Consider the following 23,512-nt stretch of genomic DNA (forward strand, 5'->3'; position numbering starts at 1 on the left):
TCCTCCTCCTCCTCCTCCTCCTCCTCCTCCTCCTCCTCCTCCTCCTCTTCCTCCTCCTCCTCTTCTTCCTCTTCTTCTTCTTTTTCTTTTTTTGGTTTTTCGAGACAGGGTTTCTCTGTGTAGCCCTGGCTGTCCTGGAACTCACTCTGTAGACCAGACTGGCCTCGAACTCAGAAATCTGCCTGCCTCTACCTCCCAAGTGCTGGGATTAAAGGTGTGTGCCACCACTGCCCGGCCAAGCCAGCCTCTTCAACAGATGAGTCTTTCCATGTTGGGAGGCAGCCCACACCCTACCAATAAATTATGTTTTTTTTGTAGAAGTCAGTATTTTCCCTTTCTTGTTTTGTTTTACTTGCAACCAAAGAACCATTAAAAACAGGACTAGGTGTGATCTTGTGGTCCCCGGTGTTTCTGTTGTTTGTCCCGCGTCCTCGGTAGGAACAGGGACCAACAGGAATCATACCTTCACTCTCCACCTGTAGTGAGGTCACCTGTCTCACTACTAAAGGATTAAATAGCTTCACACTCACTGGCCTCTTTCCTTATTTTTAAAGCTGCAGGCTGTTTTGATATAAACCAGCTAGAAACAGGATTCATTTTCAAATCCCTCCTGTTAGCCATGAAAAAAGGCTTTCGGTATCTACGGTATCTCGAAGCTCGAATCCACCCGGTAGCTCCTTGCATGAAATAACTAGAAAGTAAACCAAGGTGCGTGAATTCCTGGGTTATTTTCAAACCAGAAAAACTTCACCGTTGCCAAGAGTGGCAGGAGTTCCTGAACAGGCCAGCATTCCTCGGTTTCCTTCAAGAGCTGGGACTTTTCTAAACGGAGCTTAAAATGCATTATATTAGAAGAATCCTCTGAATAAGCTTAAAGGGGAAGCCACAACGGAAGCAAGCCAAGTCCCGAAATAAAAGGCAGGAATAGAAAACTAAAAATAACGCACAGGGACCTGAGCCACATCTGCAGGACTCCTTCACATTCCCCGAAGTATTGTACTTTTTTTTTTTTTTTTTGGTTCTGTTTTCAGAGGCATATGCTAATAATTGTTTGGAGAACTAAATAAAACACTATTATTTGTCTTTAAAAATAGTCACCCCTTTGTAGAACTGTGAGCGCTTCTAATGATGTTAACTGAATTTCGACTCGGGGCTATTCACCTTTAATGGTTGGCTTTAATTTTGTTCTGAAGTCAGTTTTCTATTTATTGTAAGTGAAATGTATGGGACACTTTAAATGTTTCAGTCTTGCAGCAATGAATAAATTGAACTTAAAGGAAATAATGAAGTTGGCTTTGATAGTGACACAAATGCCCATCCCATCTGGGGTTTGCTGTAGGGCAGGCGCGGTGGTGGGTATAGAGCGTGTGTAGAGGTTACTGTAACAAGTCATTGTCCACACCTCGCACAGAGGACATGGAGGGAATGAAGGCTGAACAGCCTGAGGTCACCAAGTGTCACAGAGGATTATAGCCCTGACTCACTCTGATGCAAAGCTTCCAACCTGTCTTGCCCTCCTGAAGCACTTTCAGATGTCAATTATCTTCTTTAAAATGTGTTAACTATGTAGTTAGTGCAGAGCTACCGGCAGGATGCTCATTGCTTGCTGGCTCCATCAGTCACAATTACAGCTGGCTTTCTAGGTAAATCCCATACACCGACAGGTGCCACTCTCCTGTGGATAACGCTTCTTCTGCCATTCAGTTCGATGGATTATTCTAAACAGTGACTTTTCTCCAAGAGAAATCATTGGAATAGAATTTAAGAAATTGAGTGTCTTCTCACACTGAACACTGCCCACTTAGAGGTCATTCACAATGGGTGTTTGATGGGCACTTCCAAGTTGTTAATTCCTGTTTTTCCTAGACACAACAAAAACAGGAAATATTTACCAATTCCACAGGTGTCAGGAAATACTTTAAAAACCCTGCTGGCCCGAGCCACCTGCTTGAAGCAGATAGCATAGGTACAGAAGGTGGACTGTCATTTTAAAAGTGCACTTTGGTCCAAAGACCTTTATTTGCGCTTTCTGAGGAGCCCCAAGCATGCTTCTGTTGACACAATATCTGCTCCCACAGAAAGCTATAGGGTATGCAGATGTCTTTATGTGAACTGTGAACGCCTTCATTCATTTTGCTTGAAGTTTTCATAGTCCAGTGCCCAGATGATTAAATACATCTAAAAAACTCTTGAAGGATCAAATCTTAATAATCAAAAGTAGAGATAATCTTATTCTTTTTCCCATTTTTTTAAAAAAAACTACCTGTAGACTATTTTAGAAAATACATAAAGATACAAAGAATAAAACAAACATCACTGGTTTCTTGACTGATCCATGCACGTATTTTTGCACAACGTTTAGGGTTACTATATGACATGATAATATGAACGTTGTCAACAAGTATACAACAGCAAGACTCTTGGCTTCTCTTTGTTTGTTTGCTTGCTTGCTTGCTTTAGATAGAGTGTTACTCTGTAGCTCTTACCAACCTCAAACTTGTGACCATCCTCCTGACTTAGCCCACCAAGGGCCATGATAACAGCTGTGCACCACCACCTTCAGCTCATTAGTGGTACCCTTCAGCAGACTCCACTGAATTGTCTCATTGAAATCACCATCTATGTTTACCGTCATTTCTCACTGATAATCCTGCACGTCAAATGTCAGCTCTCACTTACTGAGTGGGGAGGACAGAAAGAAACAAACTGCTACTAAGTGGCCATCTTGCCACTTGGCTTATTGCCTTCCAACCTTCCCAGACAGCTTTCACACCATTCAGACAGGCCTCCATCACCTCTCCTCCAATTCCCTGAGACCATTTCAGTTCAGCTGTTTCTATGGGGGACATATCACATGACTGGTCATTCTTCCCCAATGTCTTTCTTTCCATAAGAATATATCATCTTACAGCTTCCTGAGTCTTCGCCTTCCTCCTACATCCTCTTTGATTATCTCCTTCTGTTCTTACAAAGGCCCCAAGCATCTTTCTTATCATCTGCTTGTTTACTTTCGGAGACATTGCTCAAACTTGAGATCCTCCTGCCTTAGCCTCTTTAAACCCCTAAAGTTTAAAATTACTTGGACATTTTTTACCCCCTTTTAAAAAACAGTAAACCAAACAAACAAAACACTCCACAGGTTTTAAAATTGGGCATACCTTGCCAGGAGGAGTGGTTCATGCATGCTTTTAGTCTCAGCATGTGAGAGGCAGAGGCAGGAGGATCTCTGTGGGTTGAAGGCCAGCCTAGTCAACATAGAGAGTCCCAGGACAGGCAGAGCTGCGTAGTGAGACCCTGCTTAGGAAACAAAACACAACAATTAGGTATACCAACTGCTTAGAAAATAGTGACCAATTCATGATTGGCTTGAGTTATAATTTATTTCATTTCTAAGCATCTAAATGTTCCTATCTCAGCCATTCTCAAACTACAGTTTCTAGAATTTTGAATTACCTAAGTGATTGAAATGGGCCATACCTTAAATCCTACTGAATCAGCAACATGTGGTCTACTGAAGGCCCCAGAAGATTCCAGAGATGCTAGCTTTTGAGAGTCATTACTCTATGCTTAAAATTACTTGGACGTTTCACCCTCTTTTTAAAAATAGTAAACCAAACAAACAAACAAAAAAAATCTCTACAGATTTTAAAATTCTCTTTTTAAAAATAGTAAACCAAACAAGCAAAAAAAAAAAAAGCTCTACAGATTTTTAATTTGGGTATACCTTGCCAGGAAGAGTGGTTCTTTATGTAATACACCCTTTTTAAGTGGGGTATTAGGTAAATGATTAGGGTGACTAAAAAGGAGGTAGCTATGTGCCATTGGATTGCATTTGTGGATCCGCTACCACCATCTACATGGCTATCTAAAAGGAAGAATAAAACAGAGCAGAAACAGAAACCTTCCCAAATTGCCTCTTATTAGAAGTGATAATCTAGTCAGGCTAACAACAGCACTGTCCTAAAGTTATTGCTTGCACTGGCAAGGATCTCAGGGTCTGGGAGGTAAGGCCTGGATTCCATGAATCCGAAGATTTCAGAAACCCTTCTATCAGAACTAGTCAAAAGATTACAGAGCAACTTAGGGTTCATGAATTCTAGCATAGGGGGTAAAGGTCATGACTCTGGGACCTTTGTAATTGTGGCTGAAGATAGAGTTGACAAATCCATTCTTACTTGATTTTATTTTCTCTGGTCACACTGAAGGTTCTCAACTCCAGGTTTAGATTTCAAGCTGAAAGTCGCCTGAGTCACTTCACTCCCTAAGGGAGTATTGTGGAACTTTGCTGACAGGGGAGACAGCATAGGTTTTCACTTTTTAAATGTAAACTTAGTAAGACTAAAAATATCTTTTTAAAATGTAACTTTGTTTCTAACTGACATCTAATTTCCACTACTTAGAAAAACTCAGATAAGTTGGATCTTTAAAATATACATATATCTCCGTTCTAACGAATCAGCAGACTTCAAATGCTTCTGTAATGCAAGGCTGAGTCTTCCGTGCCATTCTCGGGTGCGATCCTCACAACCTTCAGAGTGGAGGTTTCTTTCTTCTTCCAGGAGTACTGTCATAGTCAGGGTTTGTATTCCTGCACAAACGTCATGACAAAGAAGCAAGTTGGGGAGGAAAGGGTTTATTCAGCTTATACTTCCACATTGCTGTTCATCACCAAAGGAAGTCAGGACTGGAACTCAAGCAGGTCAGGAAGCAGGAGCTGATGCAGAGGCCATAGAGGGATGTTACTTACTGGCTTGCTTCCCCTGGCTTGCTCAGCTTGCTTTCTTATAGAACCTAAGACTACTAGCCCAGGGATGGCACCACCCATAGTGGGCCCTCCCACCCTTGATCACTAATTGAGAAAACGCCTTACAGCTGGATCTCATAGAGGCATTTCCTCAAGGGAGACTCCTTTTTCTGTGATAACTCCAGTTTTTGTCAAGTTGACACACAAAACCAGCCAGTACAGGTACAGAAAGCTCTGCCTTTGTCCTCATTTTAAAAGGCACGACTACTTTGGAAAACATTGGGAAATAAATGAAAATAAAACACTAAGTTAATTATAAGTAAGAACACCAGCAGACATATGAATGACCTTCAGTCAGTTAACAAACAAATGGGACAATTATTTGGGATTTTCTCAGTGAACATAGAACCAGCTGTAGTGGCTGTTTCATGGAAAATTTTCTACCTTCCAAGAAGGAACAAAAAACAAAACAAGGCTATCTATTATTATCAACAATAGTGAAAGAATCATCACTTAACAACCTTGATAATACTGGTATAGCTATATTCTACATCATACACTACATATTATATAGCTAACTTATCATACCAAAATGTGGATTTTGTTTATCTTGAATTAAAAGGGAGACAGACAGAAAAACATAAGTTTAAGAGGAAAAAAAAGAGATGAATAAAACTATAAAAATATCTGCATATAGCCAACCATTGGACTGAGTGTGGGGTCCCTGATGAAGGAGTTGGAGAAGGGACTGAAGGAGTTGAAGGGGTTTGTAGCCCCATGTGGGGAGCAACAGTGTCAACCAGCCAGACTCCCTGGAACTCCCGGGGAGTGGACCACCAACCAAAGAGTACACATGGAGGGACCCATGACTCTGACCCCGTATGTGGCAGGGGATGGCCTTGTTGGACATCAGTGGGAGGAGCAGCCCTTTGGTCTGTGGGGGTTCAATGCCCCTGTGTAGGAGAATGCCAGGGCAGGAAGGCAGGAGTGGGTGGGTGGGGGCACCCTCATAGAGGCAGGAGGAGGGGGATGGAATAGGAGGTTTCCAGAGGGGAGATCTGGAAAGGGGATAACATTTGAAATGTAAATAAGGAAAATATCCAATAAAAGAAAAAATGTATGTATATATATATATATATGTATATATATATATATATATATACATATATATATATATATATACCCACTTTTCAGGAGGGTCCCTCGTGTTAGTACAGAAATGCATCTGCAGCATAAAATTCAGTCAAAGGACTTGTCCTCTAATGTGAGTTAGCTCTCCTATTGATAGAGTAAAATTTAAAAGAAGACCAGTCAGCATAGAACAGTTGTGTCATTTTTATTGAACAATAATACACTGTTTTTTCAAACAAAACCTAACAGCTGGTTGTGCTTACATTCAAGGATCCTCCCACAAGTACATTCACAACTCTGCTGGCAAAGTTTGAGAATAAACTAAAAGTAAATAAGGAAATACTTCTTAAATAAGTTCTTCATTCCAAATAAAATACTCTGCAAATACCTCCCAGCTTCGGCAGTACAACAGTTCTTCGTGTGCTAAGGTACTCTGGGTGGAATCCCAGTTCCATTCATCAATCAAGTTTGAAAGAATAAAAATGAAAATAAACTATACCCTAAAGCTGACTCATTTCCTAATGAAAATTAACTTTCCTGTCTCAAACTGTCTAAAAAGGTATTTCCTGATTTAAATTTAAAATTCACTGGAGATATAGCATTTTTAAATTTTTTCAACATTTTATAAACCTAGAGTAAGTACATTTTTATTACTATTAGTGCAATTGTTAATAACACATTTTCCATATGTGAGTGTTTGAGAACCCATGTTAAACAAACAACATTCGGGTAATTTCTCTAAGATGGAGAGACATATGGGTGCTGGAGAAACATTTAAAGTATGAGATTTGTTTATAAAAATACATAAATATTCACCTTCACCCTGTTCTGTCCCTCAGGAGGCAAACTAATTCCTAGAACTGTCTCAAGGCGCACAGTGTTTAAACTGGTGATGGGAAACAATGGAAATACATATACATATACATATACATATACATATTCATTCATCCCTCTGTTCACCTCCCCTACCTGCCCCTACTCCCATCGGATACAAGTAGCTGTAATAATAGCATTTCCATTCAAAGCAGTTGTTTAGACACCCAAAAGCTTCCAATATCTCAGTTCCTTCAAGGCTTTTCTGGTCTTGTTTTATTTCCTCCAATTAAAACAAAATAATAAATTTTAAGCTACTATGAGGAGGAGCCAAATATTATAACCCCTACTTTCACGACCACCCCCAGCATCTCTTACTTCTAACTCCTCTTCAACATGTATCTCAATAAGAATGTGCACCCAAGTCAAACGAACCCACAGTTCCTTCAGCTTTGATTGGATTACTCATAGACAGTAATTACTCAACTGCATATCAAGTTCCTTGGTGATTCCACACAAGAGCACACACACTCACACACACACACACTCATACACACACTCACATACACACATACATACACTTAACAGATCTATATAAATTTAAATATTTAACAAATCTCTAAAAGTGTTCACTCATATGTGTTTTATGGGTTGTATATAGCCTACATTTTTTTTTTTTTGCTGAATCACACTTGATCTCCATAAATTACATGTCCACAGTCTATGTTCTAGACGGTTCTTAAAATGTTGGCTGAACGTTGGTCACTAAAGGGGAGCCTTTTCTTGGCAAATTCAGCCAGGCTCAGCGTGGATTCAACCACTTCATCACAGAGGGCCGGGCAGCATTCCCTTCTCCAATCTCTTCTCTCACAGCATTGCCATCTCCAGATGCCGCGTCACGCTCTGAAATTAGAAGGCACACAAATCATGCCCAAACATCCGTAAGTTAAAGATCAAGTGTGGATTTGTTTTATTGTGGTTTTGTCCTTTGGTTGAATTTAAAATAAATCTTTGACTCAAAATCTTCTGTTCACGTGACTGAACAGCTCTGAGCCACTCTTCCAGCCAGGATAACGCCCTCACATCATTTCTCTGTGTTCATCTACCATCGCGTCCCCTTATGGTCCACATGAAGCCCACCCCTCCCGGACGTTATCTCACTCCATCCCTAAAATTCCAGCTTAATAAAAGCAGGACTTCTTTCATTTGCTGACTCTTCCACTTGCTTTCTTAATTCCTCAGCATGGACAACAACGTTTGGAAGATGATAGGTGCTCAACACATACTCAGTAAATGATCAGATGCTGAAAAAGGAGATCTCTGAAAAGAATTGTATATTAAATTCGTGAAAGATGAATTCACTTCTTGGTATCGCTCCAGAAGGCAGCTATCTTTTCTAAAGGTTAGATCTTGTTCTTCATATGGGAAAGGCTTATAAGATTCAGAATGTTGATTTTAGAGTGAAATCTTCTCCTAAGAGGAGTCAGACATACTTGTGTTCACAGTGCACATCATGAAATACAATGGAGCAAGGTTAGTGTGGTCGAGGCAGACAAATGGATATGGGGCATTCCTAGCTTGAGAAAATGGGACTCGTGCATTTCCATTCTTGGACACTGGCTGCCAAAGAAGGAATAACATTTAAAACTGAGATGGATAGGATCAGGAATCCCAAGAAAACAACAGCTAGCAGCAGGTAGCAATTTGAAGAGGATCCTATGCAGTTGGGAGAACCTAGGATGGTGGACTGGGAGGTATTTAATCTGTTCTCAAAGGGTGGTCTCAGATGGGTTTGTGAGATGCTCCTGTGAAGCCTGTGGCAAGACTGAGGAGCCATGCTCTTCCCTGTAGACTCTGGCATACAGAGGCGAATGCTAGGTAGACAAGACACAGCCAAACAGGGTAGCCTGTTCATATTTTTCAGACATTCTTCCCTCTCTTGAGAACCTGAGGTTCACTAAGATTGCCTGAATAAAAGATTTTTAAATATGGATTCAAAAGAAAAGAAAGTCAACCAATTTCCTCTTACATTTCTAGTAAGAATCTCCATTCCTACTTTCAATATAAATATTTTTTGTGTAGCTTGGGATATAATGACCATCCAGTAATACTTAGCCTTCTAGAATTTTTATACAGTAGCCAAGACATCAGCATCACTTGCAAGCAAACTAAACAGAATGGCAAACTGGTATGAATGAGGCTGCATTGTCCATGGGTCATAGCAGGAGGGACTTAGGTATGTCAATCAAGAGTCCCCATCAGGGAGACAGTTGCAAGCAGCCATCATCCTCTCAGACATTCCATCCCAGGTACCATCAAAGGGTCACAATGATGTGACAGAGATGTAGTTTGATAGTAGAGCACTCATCCAGTGTACACAATGCCTTGGCCTTGGTCTCTAAGACCACAAAAATCAACCAACCAAAACAAAGCCAACAAAGATGTGCAGTACAGTTAAATGCTGCCCTTCCAAAATACTTAGGTGGAAACTTCAATGACAGGAGGTTCAAAGGATATTTCTTCATAGCTCTTTTTAACCACGGTCTTAAGAGAGCAAAACAAGTGTTGGAAGTGATGGCACATGTCTAAGTCAGAAGGGAGAGACATATATTGCTGTGAGTTTGAGTCCAGCCTGCTCTACACAGTAAGTTCCAGGACAACTAAGGTTACATAGTGAGACTCTTTGACTCCATTTTTATTTTTTTATTTATTTTTACTTTTTCTTTGACTTTAGGATTTAGGTTTAGTTATCAGTATGAACATATATACAAATCGTGTAGCTCAAAAAGCCTTGTTCACAGAAGACTTGACCTTCTCATGGTATGCGCACGCTGGAAACCAGACCTCATTCATACATAACTAAAGATTAGTGATACAAACTACAGCGTGGCATGTCTGACTCTATTTTTAAAAAGAAAAAGAAAGGATAAAGGAAGCTGAAAATGCTTGAGGCTGCAAGACAAATTGAGAAAATAGATCTCAAATCTCTTTTGTGAACAATTGCTTCAGGGCACTCCCAGATCTGAGAGAGGGAGGGAGGGAGAGAGAGAGAAAGAGAGAGAGAGAGAGAGAGAGAGAGAGAGAGAGAGAGAGAGAGAGAGAGAGAGAGAGATGGTTTCCATTTATAGTTTCCAGGTACTGGGAAGACCGTGAGGAAGAGGGAAACCAGTGAGTCCTGGGCTAATCAGAAAGTTCTAGAACTAGCTAGAGGCAATGGATGTACTAGATGCGCTGATGACCCTAAAGGGACTTGTGTTCATGTGTTATATGAAACTCACATAAAACCTATTCATGTCTTAAATTCTCCACCTTTTGTTTTGTCAACAACTACAAAGATAGGTCACATGATTTAATCTGTTCATAGTGTCCCAATTTCCAGACTCAATGTCCATGAAACTATTCATCTAGTAAGTTACAATTTGATGTATAAGACCACAGTCATACTTAAAACTATGAATTGACTTAAAAGCACAATATCCAAAGATGCAAAGGAGCAGAAGCACAATCTAAATAAAATGAATTTGAGTGACAGCTTCCCATCTGGAGGAGGTATCGTTTATTGATATTAATGAACAGTTTTTTCTCCACAGGACTCCTTATAATTGTATGATCATAAACTCTGTCTTTCTATTTGATTGTTAGTTATGAAGGAGGGTTATGTGTACAACCACACAGCCCGGACCTGTCACCCGCATGTAAGCATTGCTACAGTTTTATTATTCCCTGGATCTCACCACAGGGACTAATCCTTACCAGCTCCAAACTCCATAAACCCACAATTATCCCATTACATTGTTTCCATTTGATGAAGAGAAGGAGGGAGGAGGAGGGGAGGGGAGGAAAAGGAGGAGAAGGAGGGACAGGAGGAGGAGAAATGTTCCGTATCTTCTATTCTGGCTCCTAAAGCTGACCCAACAAATACCTCACTGTTCTCTTTCTGTGTGGAGTTGGGAGAGAAAAAGTTTTGTCTAGTGAGTCCGTAAAACAGATCACTAAATCGTTCAAAGAACTTTGCCTATCTTGGTTGAATGCTTTTTGAAACAGCAGATTTGTCCTTGTTAATTCATTAAAATACTATAAACTTTATGAGACTCCACAGTATCCTCAGAATTATCAATGAGCTTTGTTTTGAAAATAGCAAAAGCTACCAAACTCAAGGACCGCCGGTCTTTCTCCTGAGGAAGACAGGCTCATTTAGACCGGCATCATATTCTACTCTGAGAGTAGAATACTCTTTAGAGTGATTCAAACTGAGACCAAGGTCACCACTTAGCTTACCCGTGTGGGAGGCAGAGGTCCTGCTGGGCGGCTTAGCTGCTTCATACTGGAAGAAGGGAAAGTCCAGACATCTCCCAGTCACCCTGTCACATATGCCCGACTGGCAATTGCAAGTCTCTTTGCATTCCATCCCGAACGTGCCATAGGGACAGTCTGAAGGCAGAGAGAATTGTTAAGCATAGGACTCCATCCTCCCACCCATCCTCTCCGCCCTGGTGATACCCTTAGGATTTGAATCAGTCTCCTGGACATTGACTGGTGAGTGAAAATCACTCCTCACAAACTCCAAGGATTGAAAGTTGAAAGTTGGAGTCATAAATGTAAAACCACATAGGAAGACCAGATAACACCTGCCTCAGGCTTAATTAAGATCATGATTCTAAGGTAAAGTTAGCTACACATAACAAATCTCCTTAGACCAGTCTTTTTTAAAAAAAAAAACTTCCCTCTCTTTCTTTGTCCTTCCTTCCTTTCTTTCTTTCCTTATTTATTTTTTCAGTGTGTGTGTGTGTGTGTGTGTGTGTCTATGTGTAACACACATGTGGAAGCCAGAGCACAACATGCTGAATTGGTTCCTTCCACTGTGAGTTCTGGGGCTCACATTTCAGTTGCCAGGAGTGACAACAGGTGCCTTCCCCCACCGAGGCTTCTTGCCAGTCCTGCCCTTGGACCAGTCTTTATTCCGTTTGTTTTCTGCACAGATGATGACACAGATTCTCACAGGCTTTCTTGGGCACAGGTAAGTGAAGATGGGAAATTAAAGAGACATAAGCATTACCTCCTCAACTAGATCGATGTGTGTAAGTGTGTGATCCATCTATAGTAGATGACAGTTTACTGTTTTAAAGAGCTAAGAGGCCTCGCGGCCCACCTGACCATGAAATCACCAGTCCCCAGTCTGCAAAATTCCTTGTCTCTCAGAACAGCACTAGGCCGTCACTAACTTCCCCAGCTGCTAAGAGTTTCACTAATTGAGCTCTCTGTAAAGAAAGATGCTAAGAGAGCAGGAAACCTCAGGGTGTTCACGCCTGAGGGCTTGCACACCTGCCAACAGCGAGGAGCTCCCTCAGAGCTTACTCCTTCATAATCAGGATTTAATACTTAGACTAAGACATGCTGCAATGAAATAAAGAGGCCTGTCAGTTATTATAAGATTGAGTTTGAGACATAACAGTATCTCAGTAGGGTAACTCAGCAGAATCTGTATGGGACAGTGGTTCTCAACCTGTGGGTCAGAACTGCTTTGGCAACACCCCCTAGCTCCAAAAATATTTACATTACAATTCATAACAGTAGCAAAATTAAGGTTATGGCATAACAAAAAAAATAATTTTATGGTTGGGGATCACCCCAAACATGAGGAACCGTACGTATTAAAGGGTCTCAGCAGTAGGAAGGTTGAGAATCACTGGTAGAAGATGTATTCTTTTGCTACTGTACAATCACTCATGTTGGGAGGCATAGCAGAGTTTTAGCCACCCTGCAGTACACCAAAAGATCATGACGAATGTGTATCAAGTAAGTCTTTAAGGAGACCTAGCACTGTCACTCAAATGATAGAGAAGTCCGATGTTATTCATCCCCCTTGCCCTGGGAAGACAAGTTCTTAAGACAGATTTGGTGAAACTCTGGCAGAAGAGCACAGTGTTAGGATGTGACTGTCTTCAGAGAAGCTCAAAATGGAAATCGTAGCCCACCTCCCAGTTACAGGTCCAAGGTGACCCCTATGATCCTGAGTGCTGATCAGAACATTCCATAGATAAGTCCTGGCTGCCTGATTTGCTAGCAAGCAGCACGGGATCAAGCATCTAAATGTTAAATCCAACCAAACCGAGAAACCCACACATCTGGATATACAAGCCGACATGTACAGTCTTCATGTGGCTGGAGGAGGGAATTCACCTGCAGCCATGGGGATGGGGCTGCAAAAGAGGTGAACACGCCCTATTATTTCCAGCAGCAAGAAAACAGTTCAGAACTGAACTCACCAACTACGCAGAGAAAGCCAGAAAGAGCAATTCAAAATAGATTCTTAATGGCATAGTTCACTAACCGCTGGCTCACAGCTGGATGCTTTACCCCGTGCACTGTCCATTCATAACCACATTTACAAAGGTGTTTTTATGCCAAAGGAAAATCAGTTCCACCACATGAGCTCTCTCGCTGCTTCATAGGACAGGACTGCATTAACCACTTCCTCCCTAATTTCCTTATGTGAGGTGCTTTTTTTCTTGGCAGATAAACCCTGTAATTTCCAGAAAATACAAAGCCTATTCAGTTGAAAGAAACATGTGTATGTGTGTTCAGCAAAGAAAATAGTTCCTTACTAGATTACCTCTTGTTGGTCTTAATCAAAAATTAATCTATGCAAAGAATAAAATCTCCAAAATTTTTCTAGAATTTACTTCTGAGCCTTTCCCTGGGTTTAGCAGACTAAAAAAATGACTAATTGGTGAACTGTTTTCTAAAATGAGAATTAATGAGATTATCTTAATTCTAGCTGAATGTCATCCAGGATAGGTTGGAATTGTATTAAGTATGAGTTATTTCTCAGAACTGGGCTTTCCAATTTTGGCAGCTTCTTTGTATTACAACTGGATGCAGGAATGGATACACTGTCTTTTAATCACAGTGGCATACTGTGATGAGATTAAATGGCATGTATGTATGCAGACTTTTAAATAACCGTCTCTTTTATTTTTGTACATTTAAAAATATTAATTTAGTCACTAGGTTTGAAAATAAATTCCACCAATACATCAAAGCATCATTTAGCTCTGGTTTCTGTCTTAATTATCATTTCATTTCTTTTCTTTAAATCTATCAAACAGTCACCTTTTAAGAAAAAACAAACAGACTTTCAGGTTACTATTATTTCTGCTTGTCTTACAACATCTGCTACTTTCTGCCCAACTGAAACATTTTAAAAGTAAAACTAGGTTTTAGTTTATACTTCAGGGGACCCTCTTGCAAGAACATGAGTTATTCTGTTGGCCGACTTAAGCCCACCTTATGCCATAAAGCACATTAGTGTTCATCAGAAATACTTGAGCCTGAGTAAGGCACTCCTCCCCGGTGAACTCTTTCAAGATCAAAGGCTGGTGAAATCTGGGGGCTTTAAGAGGTTATCTCAGGAGGACCTCTGTAATCATTAGCTTTCAGAGGAACAGACACCTAAACTATTTGTAACAGGCTACCTGTCAAGTTTCTAAAGCCTCTCAGAAAAAGAAGGCATACAAGCTACCACTGCAACTTTCCTTCTCAAATCTGAATGCATGCAGTGAACGGGATGCTGCAGCCCTTGTGATTCCTGCACGCTGCTTTCCAAACCTCCCTGTAGATATCCTTTTCTCTCTATCAAACACACCACCTGCATCCAGGAATCCTCCCTAACTAGTTCAGAGGAAGGAACGCACCTCCCCAGGCTGACTAAATACCCTCTGGGAGCCCTGCACAGTGGGAAGCAAGGAGTTGCTCTTTACCTTTGCAGATACCAAACTCGTCACCAAAATCATCCTCCTCGCTGTAAAAGTGACACTTCAGCCCCGGACCACACTTGACCCCGTCCATGCCTGACACTGTACGGTAGCAGGTTTCTCCAGGCCCCGCGGCGCACACCTGGCAGCAGCCACAATCATCCAGCACTGTCCTCTTGCAACGCAGGCTGCTTCTGCACTCAGTGTTGTCACAATGCTCCGGGCAATCCACCGCATACTTGGCGCTCCAGGCCATGCCCAGGTGCAGAGGTACCAGGAGTGTGGTCAGCAGCAAGAGGCTCTTCATGTCTCGCAGCTGGCTCCTGCTCAGCTCCCTGCCGTCGTGGTCTATGCTGGCGGGAAGCAGCCGTCCAAAGTAGTAGCTGAGCTTCTGCCTACACGTTTATGAGTTTTATACACTGTGTTGCCCGCATGCTTCCCCGTCATCAATTTCCTCAACCCAGCAGCAGCGCTGTGCTCTTGCCAGCCTCTCTTGTTTTAGTTTATGAAATCCAGGATGAAGGCTGGATTAACACGCCGCTGCCATCCAGGAATTGAAAAGCCCAAGGTGATGTCATCTGTTATGTTTAGATGGTTGTTTTGCATGAGGGCTGAAAAACTCTGCTCACATCCGTCTCAAGGACTCAAGGACATCTGAGAAGGGGGAATAACGAAGATTGCAGAGCATAGCCCCCTTCTGCACAGGAATTGCTCTGACACCAACGTAACTCTTTAGGATGTAGCTTTGTCTTAGAGTCCCTTAGCACCGAGGAGACTGATACAGACATGATTCAACAAGCGTCTAACAAGTAAACAACAACAAACACAACAACAACAACAACAAGCATTTGGCATTTTTCGTCAATAAACAGCCACAATATCATTCGGAAGAAGAAATCATTATGTTGAGCTTTTTCAAGACTTAAAAGAAGGAAAATATTTGGATAAAGGCCTTTTAAAGACTTCCTCCTTCCTCACACAGTCCTCCTGGGTTATTTCTTAAAGTAATTTATGCTTTCCATGTTCCAGTCCATCCTTGCTGTCGCTGTCTTTAGTCAGACATGTTGCAGCTAATCATTTTCTTTAATCAGTCTCTTTGAGAGAGAGAGAGAGAGAGAGAGAGAGAGAGAGAGAGAGAGAGAGAGAGAGAGAGAGAGATAAGGTTGTCCTGGCATTGTTTCTGAATTACTCAGTTCTGGAAAAACTTATCAGTTGGACTGCTCCTGACCCAAACCCCCCTGAGGAGAAGGCTCATCCATCACTGAGTCTGTGTGTCCAATGACTGCATCCATCCGGTCCTTCCTTTCACCTCTTGGCATCTATCAGAGCTCTTGCTTCGAACTTCCCAAACAAGGCAGTAAGCCCAAAGAAACAAGTGAGCCAGCAGGGAAATCGGAACACAGTTCCAGAAAGGCAAGTCATGGGGAAGAGAAAACATGACCCACCAGGAAACAAGCTCTTAATGCTGTGGAGGGACACAGAGTGCGGCCCCACCAAGGAAAACAATCGTCCTCTTAAAGTGTTGGCTGGCCCAGGACCTTGTGTAGCCAGGCTTGTGCAATGAGGGAGTTCTAGATGTCAGAGAAGACAGGGAAGTCCTCACACGGACTAGATACTCCACTTAAAACTCCCAACCCAATTTGTCAACATAAAGTCACTACCGCTTGGTAAAGAAATGACCCAGTGAAGTGGGTAACTCCTGTCTGTCCCAGACTGACTGTGGAGCATTCACAGAACTCCTCGTCCTCTGTTGAGAGCTCATGGTGTTAGAGTGTTTGACCTCTGAAAGTCTTGAGGCCTCTAAAGGCTGAGGCGTCCAAGCCACTGGATGTGACATGGTCTTTGCTAGGATACATGTAGGGGAAGTGGGAAATGAAGGGAAGACATTAAGCCCTCAATTTTTCCCCAAATTTCATGACACTCTAACTTGAAAGGCTCTGTACTCATCTCTCTAGGAGCAAACACGCACTTAGCAGGTGGCACCTTCATCATTTGTGACAGTTGTAAGGTCTACTGAGTCCATAGCATGTGCCTAGTGCTGTTCTTTGTGGATATATTAATTATATAAAATCATTCATTATGTAATTAATTACACAAAGTAATCCATTTTGACATTCCCATATATGTGATATATTTTGATCGTATTAAGTCCTTTGATTGCCCAATCTTTTAAAAAATATTTTTATTAATTCACCCCTCATTTCTCCCTGTAACTCCTCTTGAATCCACCCCTCACCTACCCAGTGCCTCCCAAGCTCTGTTTTGTTGTTGTTTTGTTTTTAGCAAGCCCCTGACCCTACTTGTGCTTCCCATATATTCATAGGTATGGGACCGTTTCCTGGACTCCGGACAACTTACCAGGGTCCACATCCTTAAAGAAAACTAAGCCTCATTCCACAAGAAGCTAGAAATTGTCAATAGCTCCTCAGCTACAGGAGTAGGGGGAGGGACTCATGAGCCTGCCCTCCCTCCACACTGTAATATTGGCTGGCTTGATCTTCTACAGGCAACCATTGCTGCCGTGACTCCAAGTGCAGTGGTCCTGTCATGTCCAAAAGACACTGTCTCTCTCCAATGCTCCCAGACCCCGGACACTTACAACCATTGTGTTCCCTCTTTCACAGAGGTCCCTGAACTTTGGGGGCAGGGATGTGGTACAGAAACCCCGTTTGTGGGTGGGCACTTCATACCTACCCTCTGTTCTTTTACTGTTTGTGAGTTTCCGCATTAACCACTGTTCACCACACTAAGGGAATCTCTGCCAAGGTCTGAGTGGTTGTGAATCTATGTATTCTTTTTTGCTTTTTCCTCCTTTCAGTCTCCCCTTTCCATTCCCAGATACCCAACGCTAATAGTCTTCCACTTGCTTTCACGTCTTTGTTCCTACATTTCACATATCAGGGAAAATAAAGATTTGTCTTCAGGAAACTGTCAAAGTGCTGTTCTTATTTTTTTTTAACTCCCACGAGACCCTCCCCTCCAATATCACGAAGCTGATTCTATTATTGTGTCTCACTTTTTTTTTAAATGAAAAAACAGAATCAAAAAGAGATTTAAGAATTTGCTCATGACCTCTGTGAATTGAATAAGTATGGCCCCCCATAGATTCATGTGTTTGAATGGTTGGCCATAAAGAGTGGCTCTATTAGAAGGCATGGTCTTGTTGGAGTAGGTGTGACTTGTTCAAAGAAGTGAGTCAGTGTGGGGCCAGGTTTTGAGGTTGTATATGCTCAAGCTATGCCCAGTGCGGAACGCAGTATCTCCTTGTTGTCAGCAGATCAAGATGTAAAACTCTCAGCTCTTCCAGCACCATGTCTTTCTGCATGCTGTCATGCTTCCCACTGTGATGATGACAGACTAAACCTCTGAACTGTAAGCCAGCCCCGATTCAATGTTTTCCATTAAATGAGTTGCCATGGTCACGAATCTCTTCACAGCAATAGAAACCCTAATTATGACAACTATCACACTGTCTGAGGTTGACTAGAATTGTCTCAGTCTAAGGTCAGAGCCATCCCACTGTTCATTGCAACTCAATTACAAGGCAGTGGACAATGATGCCAGTTGTATGGTTCATGATTTAAGCTGTTTCCTGTCCCGATATTGTTGAACATCACCTTCTGAGAAGTGGTTAATTGGGAGTGTGGCAAATTATGCTCAATCTTTATAAAAAAATCTTACTTATGGGACAAACACCAAGCTAAGCACATTACACAGGTTCTCATATATAATCTTCAAAACAACATAAGAACTATTATAGGTATTATTCATACATCCATCCTAAAGAGGAGAAAATAGACGCCTAGAGAGGTTTAGTAACTGTTCTAACATCACATAGTAAATAATTTAACGTAGGACTTCAGCCATGAGACTACAACTCTGGTGAACAGACTATGGACTCCAAAATCAAATACATATAGGTAACAAGTGACCCAGGTGGGTGAAGTACTGAACTCAGCCAGAATAAGTTCCAAAATGGACTTTTATCACTTGAAAATCAAATATACCACAAATACTTTCCACTATGCAGGATGAATAAAGAGTCACATGATACCACATATGGTAAATGCACTAGACAGAGAGAAAGTGTACATTAAGGGTGCCAAATCTATATCACTAAACCTAACACAGTCCACGGAAGACTGCAGAAAATAGGATGGACAGAGTTTATGGATGACACTCTCTCAAGGGATTAATAGCTAACAATTTATTTGGGGAGATGCATCACCACTTCCTTCTAGGATTCCACTATACCCCTTTGTCCCAGTAATCCTGATGAATTTTTTTTTATGTCTAACTTCTCCCACTTTTCAAGTACGAAAATTATCAATGAACACAAAGGCGACTAGGAGATCATTAGTCAAGATGCCAGCTTTAATCTTCAGCCAGCAAAGAAAAATTAGGGCAAACACAAGACTGTTGTTGGGTGTCTAAGGTCTGCCTGGCTGACTAAGTTTGTAGTGGAGTTTGCCACATCCCACTCTGCTTTGCCTGTATGCCATTTAGCTGTCAAAGAGTAAGAAAGGACATACTCTCACTGCTCTAAAAATGTGGGTTCAGGTTCCAATGTGTCAGTCCAAATCACCTCTGGATCCCAGGTTATAGGAAGCAGTCTGCCAGAAGTAAACCGAGAAATGATCTGACTGGAGAGCGTCTCAGCCCAGGACATCCTGTACACGTTGAGAGTCACTGTGATTCTTTCCTTGAACCCATGGTGCTAGCCAAGAAAATAAGTTGATGGAGTGTGCACTGATAATCTGTGTTTTATTTTACATGATTGCTTGTAATAAAATACCAAGGATTTATTTCTGGAGTAGCAAACTCCTAGTGGGAATTGTCCTGTGTGGCTTCCAAACTCAAAGAGATAGTTCATGGTCAAGTCCAATGTACCCTCATAATAAACTATCTCTACTGGATAGTGTTGATTTGATTTATATTACAAAGGCAAACTTAAAGGAAAATGTTGCCAAGGAGAAAGTGGAAATACTCAGAAGTAGATTTTAGGGATATTAGAATTGGTTTTAATTTTTTTTTATGTGTAGAGAGGGGCATCTGAAAGTCTCCCTGACTTGATACCAGCTATAACATTTCTGCAAGTGCCTAGTACAAGGCCTAGAGCATACCAGAACCTACTAAATAGGAAAACACAGACATCTATTTCACCCCTTTCCATTTTATTCTATGCAAAGTGAGGACTAGGTTCTTGAGCAGGCTAAACTGATCTACAGAACAAAGCTGCTCCCTCAAACAGGAAGGAGAGAGGGGCTTCAATAAAGAAGCCATTGGGGCTTAAATGGAGTCAGACTAGATTGTAATCCAATCGTGTCAGCTCTTGTGTAACTTACTTTACCTTTTCCTCTTGGCTTCCAGCCTTGGAAGTGCATGCGAACTCTCATGAAGCACACCTACCAAACAACTGAGAATCATAGTGACCACTGTTCAGCTGTCTACGTCAAAGGCATGGGAGCTTATAGATTCTAGAAATATCTTAGGTACTACCAAATTGTGTGATCGGAAGCAAGTCACATGCCAGATGATTTAGACCTCACTTCACTTCTCCAACAATGAGCTAAGAAGACTAAACAGAACAGGAGCCGTGAAAATGTATGACTGTCATTAACAAGAGTCTAGTTTCTGAGGATTTGCTTTATTCTTTTTGGGTGATTGTCTGCATGTGCATGTATGTGTCTACATGTGCTGTGTGTAGGAGTTTATGTGTACACAGGTGCACTTGTATGCAAATGCATATAAAGATCAGATGACAACTTCAGTTACCATACCTCAGGACTGCCCACCTTATGTTTTGAGATGAGGTCTCCTACTGGATGGGCTGGCTAGCCTGTGAGCCACCAAGAATTTTATGTCTCCAATCCCCAATGCTGAGATTATAATCATATAACACCATATCCAGATCAAACTGAGGTCCCCATGAATACGTGGTAAGTACTTTACTGACTAAGCTATCTTCCCAGACCAAGTTTTGCTTCATTCATCGAAAGTGAACTTATGTTTTGGAGCATATATTTCCCAAAAGATGATGTCTACAGTTACCAGGCTTTGATTTTTGAGAAATGCATTTTTCAAGACTATGCAATTTTCAAATTATTCTCAAGAATGACGTCTGCCTACATAGAAGACCCAAGTGAAGTGAAGCATCTTAATTAGGCTTCTTGCAGGAATGCTGGCTCTTTGATTGGTCCTAATGGGCTGGTCAGCATTGTAGACAGCTGAAGAACCATCACAGTGGCTTAGGACAATCAGCCCTTCAAGAACCATAAGCATGAAAGTCTATGAGTGAACGTGGAAAAATAAGGGTGTTTGTTCTATTGGAGTTAAATATCTGAATGTGGTGGCAAACAGACTTGAGATCCCTGGTTGAGTTTTGTAGTAGGCATTCACTCAACCAGAAATCTCTGGATGCCACGACATTCAGATACGTAACTCCAGTGGAATCTCTGGAAATAGCAAAGAAATCATGCTGTTGGTTTTTTGACTCCAGAACAATCTAGAAACTTAACTTTTCTCACAAGGTCAGAGTACATTAGAGTCACATGGTCTAGACCCAAAAAGAACTATAACTGTTCAAAACACCTCTCTTTGTTCCCAATTCTAACAGATTCTAATCTAAAGAGTTAGGGTAAGTTTCTCCAGTAACTAGTTCTTTGACTTTGAGTGTTAAGTTCTTTCTCAGTGGTAAAATACCCGAGAAAATCAACTTAAAAGAGGAAAGATTGCTTTGACTCATGGTTTCAGACCCTAGCAATTTGGCTGTGCTGTTCCTGACCTATGGTGAGTCAGAACATGATGACAATGAGCACATGGTGAGACAGAGATGTTCGCCCCTTGACAGCAAGGAAGCAAAAGATAGAGATGTCAAGAGCAAAATACACAATTCAAGAGCAAAGCTTACTTTCTCCAAGTAGGTCTGACCTTTCAAGTTTCTACAACTTTCCAATATCTCATTTACCTATGGGGAGAGTCAGAGTCACCAAGCCCCCTCACTTCCCAAAAGTTACAACTTTGAGTACTGCTACAGTAGGGAGCAAATATTCAACACAGCTTTTGAGGGACAGATGTGATCCAGTCCTTGATGTATCTGGGTTTATCTTATAGGAGATTCCAGTCAGATAGTGACCCTGCACATTCAAATATGGATCTACATTCAGAAACTACAAATGCTGCTCTAACACACAGAAAAGGAGTGACGTGAACAGTCATGTATCTTTGAATGGCTATGTGGCTCTGACCTTAGATACCCAAGTCCAAGTGTCAGTCCTTCACCAGTCATAGGACATCAGCCAACCTTGCTGACAGACATGAAGTCTCTCTCCTTTTTCTCAGTAAAGCATAAGAAATAGGAACACCTCCCCTTTCACAAAGAGATAATGTGAGGATAAAGGGAAAGAGTAAAACCAGAGTTCAACTCTAATATATTATATTTTTCTTACAAAACAAATGGTATCATGGAAGGCAGTGAGCCAATGACCATCACTTCCAGGCCCCATTCATTACTCAGTTTATCTCAGTCTCTGCAAGTTCACACCCTCATCCAAGAGCTCACTGAAGACCACAGTGACCTGTTCAGAATTCTCCCTCAGGAAGACTCAACCACCTTGCCTTTCTCACCTCGTTCAAACACAGCATGATGGGACAGCTCATCCAACTCCTGTCTTAGTTGAAGAGAGTTTGTTTTGTTTTCTTTTTAATACCATCGTTTTCCTAAATGACTGAAGCGTTAATTTAGGCTTTGGAAGTCAGCTAAACATTAGAACCATCTAACACCAGAAAACACAGCTGTAATGAGTCCCATTAGAGGCTGCTACTAAGATGTTTGGAATTTTTGCTAGGAATTTTGGAAAGACTGAGATTTCTGATTAACACAAGCATCATAGGAAACAGTTGGGCTATTTTGTCACTCTAATAATGTGGCACTTCCTTTGCTCAACCTTGAACTGACCCCTTTACAGTATAGTAAAATATTAATGGGACCACCCTGAGGAGATGCATCAGTTTCTTTTGTGATGAGGGTTTTGGCTTTTTACATGACATGGGCAAAATAAATGATTGATGTAAAACAAAACAAAACACCTGTTAAAAAAAAAAAAAGGTCCAAAGCCAATCACTTGAAAAAGAGAAATAAAAATAACATCTAATTTGGATGAACTGGCAGCTTCAGACTCATGCTTTAACCTAATTGTTCCCTTATTCCTGGGATGTCCATGATGAAGGACTAAGGACCACATTGTGACTTTAAAAAAAAAAAAAAGAGGAGGCAGAGGAGGAAAAGATAAAAGGCATTTCTTTCTGTCAGCTGCCATGGTTGTTGTGACGTTTGCAGGACTATAATCTCAAATCCTAGTCAACACAGCACCCAAGGGTGTTCCAGTGCACTGTGTCTCAGCCAGCAGGCTATCCGCATCACAGCAAGCTGGGAAACTCATCAGAAATACCCAAGGATTCCAGTTTGGCATGCCTGCTGTAGGGCTGGGGATTGAAGTTTTTAAATAAATAAACCAATTAATTCTTAGAAACTTAAAACTTTGAGAAACCTCCAAACTAATAATTTTTTTTCAATCCTATTTCTTCATTTTAGGAGGACTAATCCAGGGATCACTCTGGAGATTTCTGACAGAAAAAGCCTGTCTATAAGAGACCCAGTTAGGATTGTAATTATATTATCCTCATGATTTTTTGACATATGTCATTGTCTCTGACACCGATCTTCACACTTTCATTGGCAATATGTGCACCTTTAAAACCTTCAAGCTGGGTGTAAATTCCTCAGAACACAGTCTCAAAGGTACCAATGAAGTTCTCATTTAAGGAGTGCTCTGACTCTATAGCCAGTAGATCATCTACTTTAAACTAAATAAATTAACAGAGACATTAATTCAGAAGGCTCGATATGAATGTTAGTCATCTCAGTTTGAACTGTTGCTAAATTTATGTTTTTTCTCATGAGTCTACAAACATCATGTAAACAATAAAAGAAAATCTATGTCCAAATAAGACAGTGTTTATTTGTTTGTTTGTTTTTTTAAGATCCAGCAATATAAAAGTATTATGTCAG

At 41.2% G+C, this 23,512-nt stretch overlaps 1 protein-coding gene across 1 annotated transcript; it reads right to left on the reverse strand.

Moving 5' to 3' along the window:
• Positions 1-6,061: 6,061 nt before the first annotated feature.
• On the reverse strand, positions 6,062-15,121 carry Esm1 (endothelial cell specific molecule 1). Its single transcript, XM_028784039.1, has 3 exons — positions 14,449-15,121; positions 10,967-11,119; positions 6,062-7,591 (listed from the first exon to the last, which is right to left on the reverse strand). The coding sequence occupies exons 1-3, from the start codon at positions 14,747-14,749 to the stop codon at positions 7,491-7,493; spliced, it is 555 nt and encodes a 184-aa protein (XP_028639872.1). The 5' UTR covers positions 14,750-15,121; the 3' UTR covers positions 6,062-7,490.
• Positions 15,122-23,512: the final 8,391 nt, after the last annotated feature.

Source organism: Grammomys surdaster, unplaced genomic scaffold (assembly GCF_004785775.1).
Source record: "Grammomys surdaster isolate TR1022 unplaced genomic scaffold, NIH_TR_1.0 99, whole genome shotgun sequence".
In the NCBI taxonomy this organism is placed as follows: Eukaryota; Metazoa; Chordata; class Mammalia; order Rodentia; family Muridae; genus Grammomys; species Grammomys surdaster.

Bases quoted from the DNA above. Each gene is read 5' to 3' on its own strand.
- Esm1 (XM_028784039.1), bottom strand. From the start codon at position 14,749: ATGAAGAGCCTCTTGCTGCTGACCACACTCCTGGTACCTCTGCACCTG. The intron at 11,120-14,448 runs GTAAAGAGCAAC...CTCTGCCTTCAG, and splicing joins CGAGTTTGGTATCTGCAAAG to ACTGTCCCTATGGCACGTTC. The intron at 7,592-10,966 runs GTAAGCTAAGTG...TTCTAATTTCAG, and splicing joins GACCTCTGCCTCCCACACGG to AGCGTGACGCGGCATCTGGA.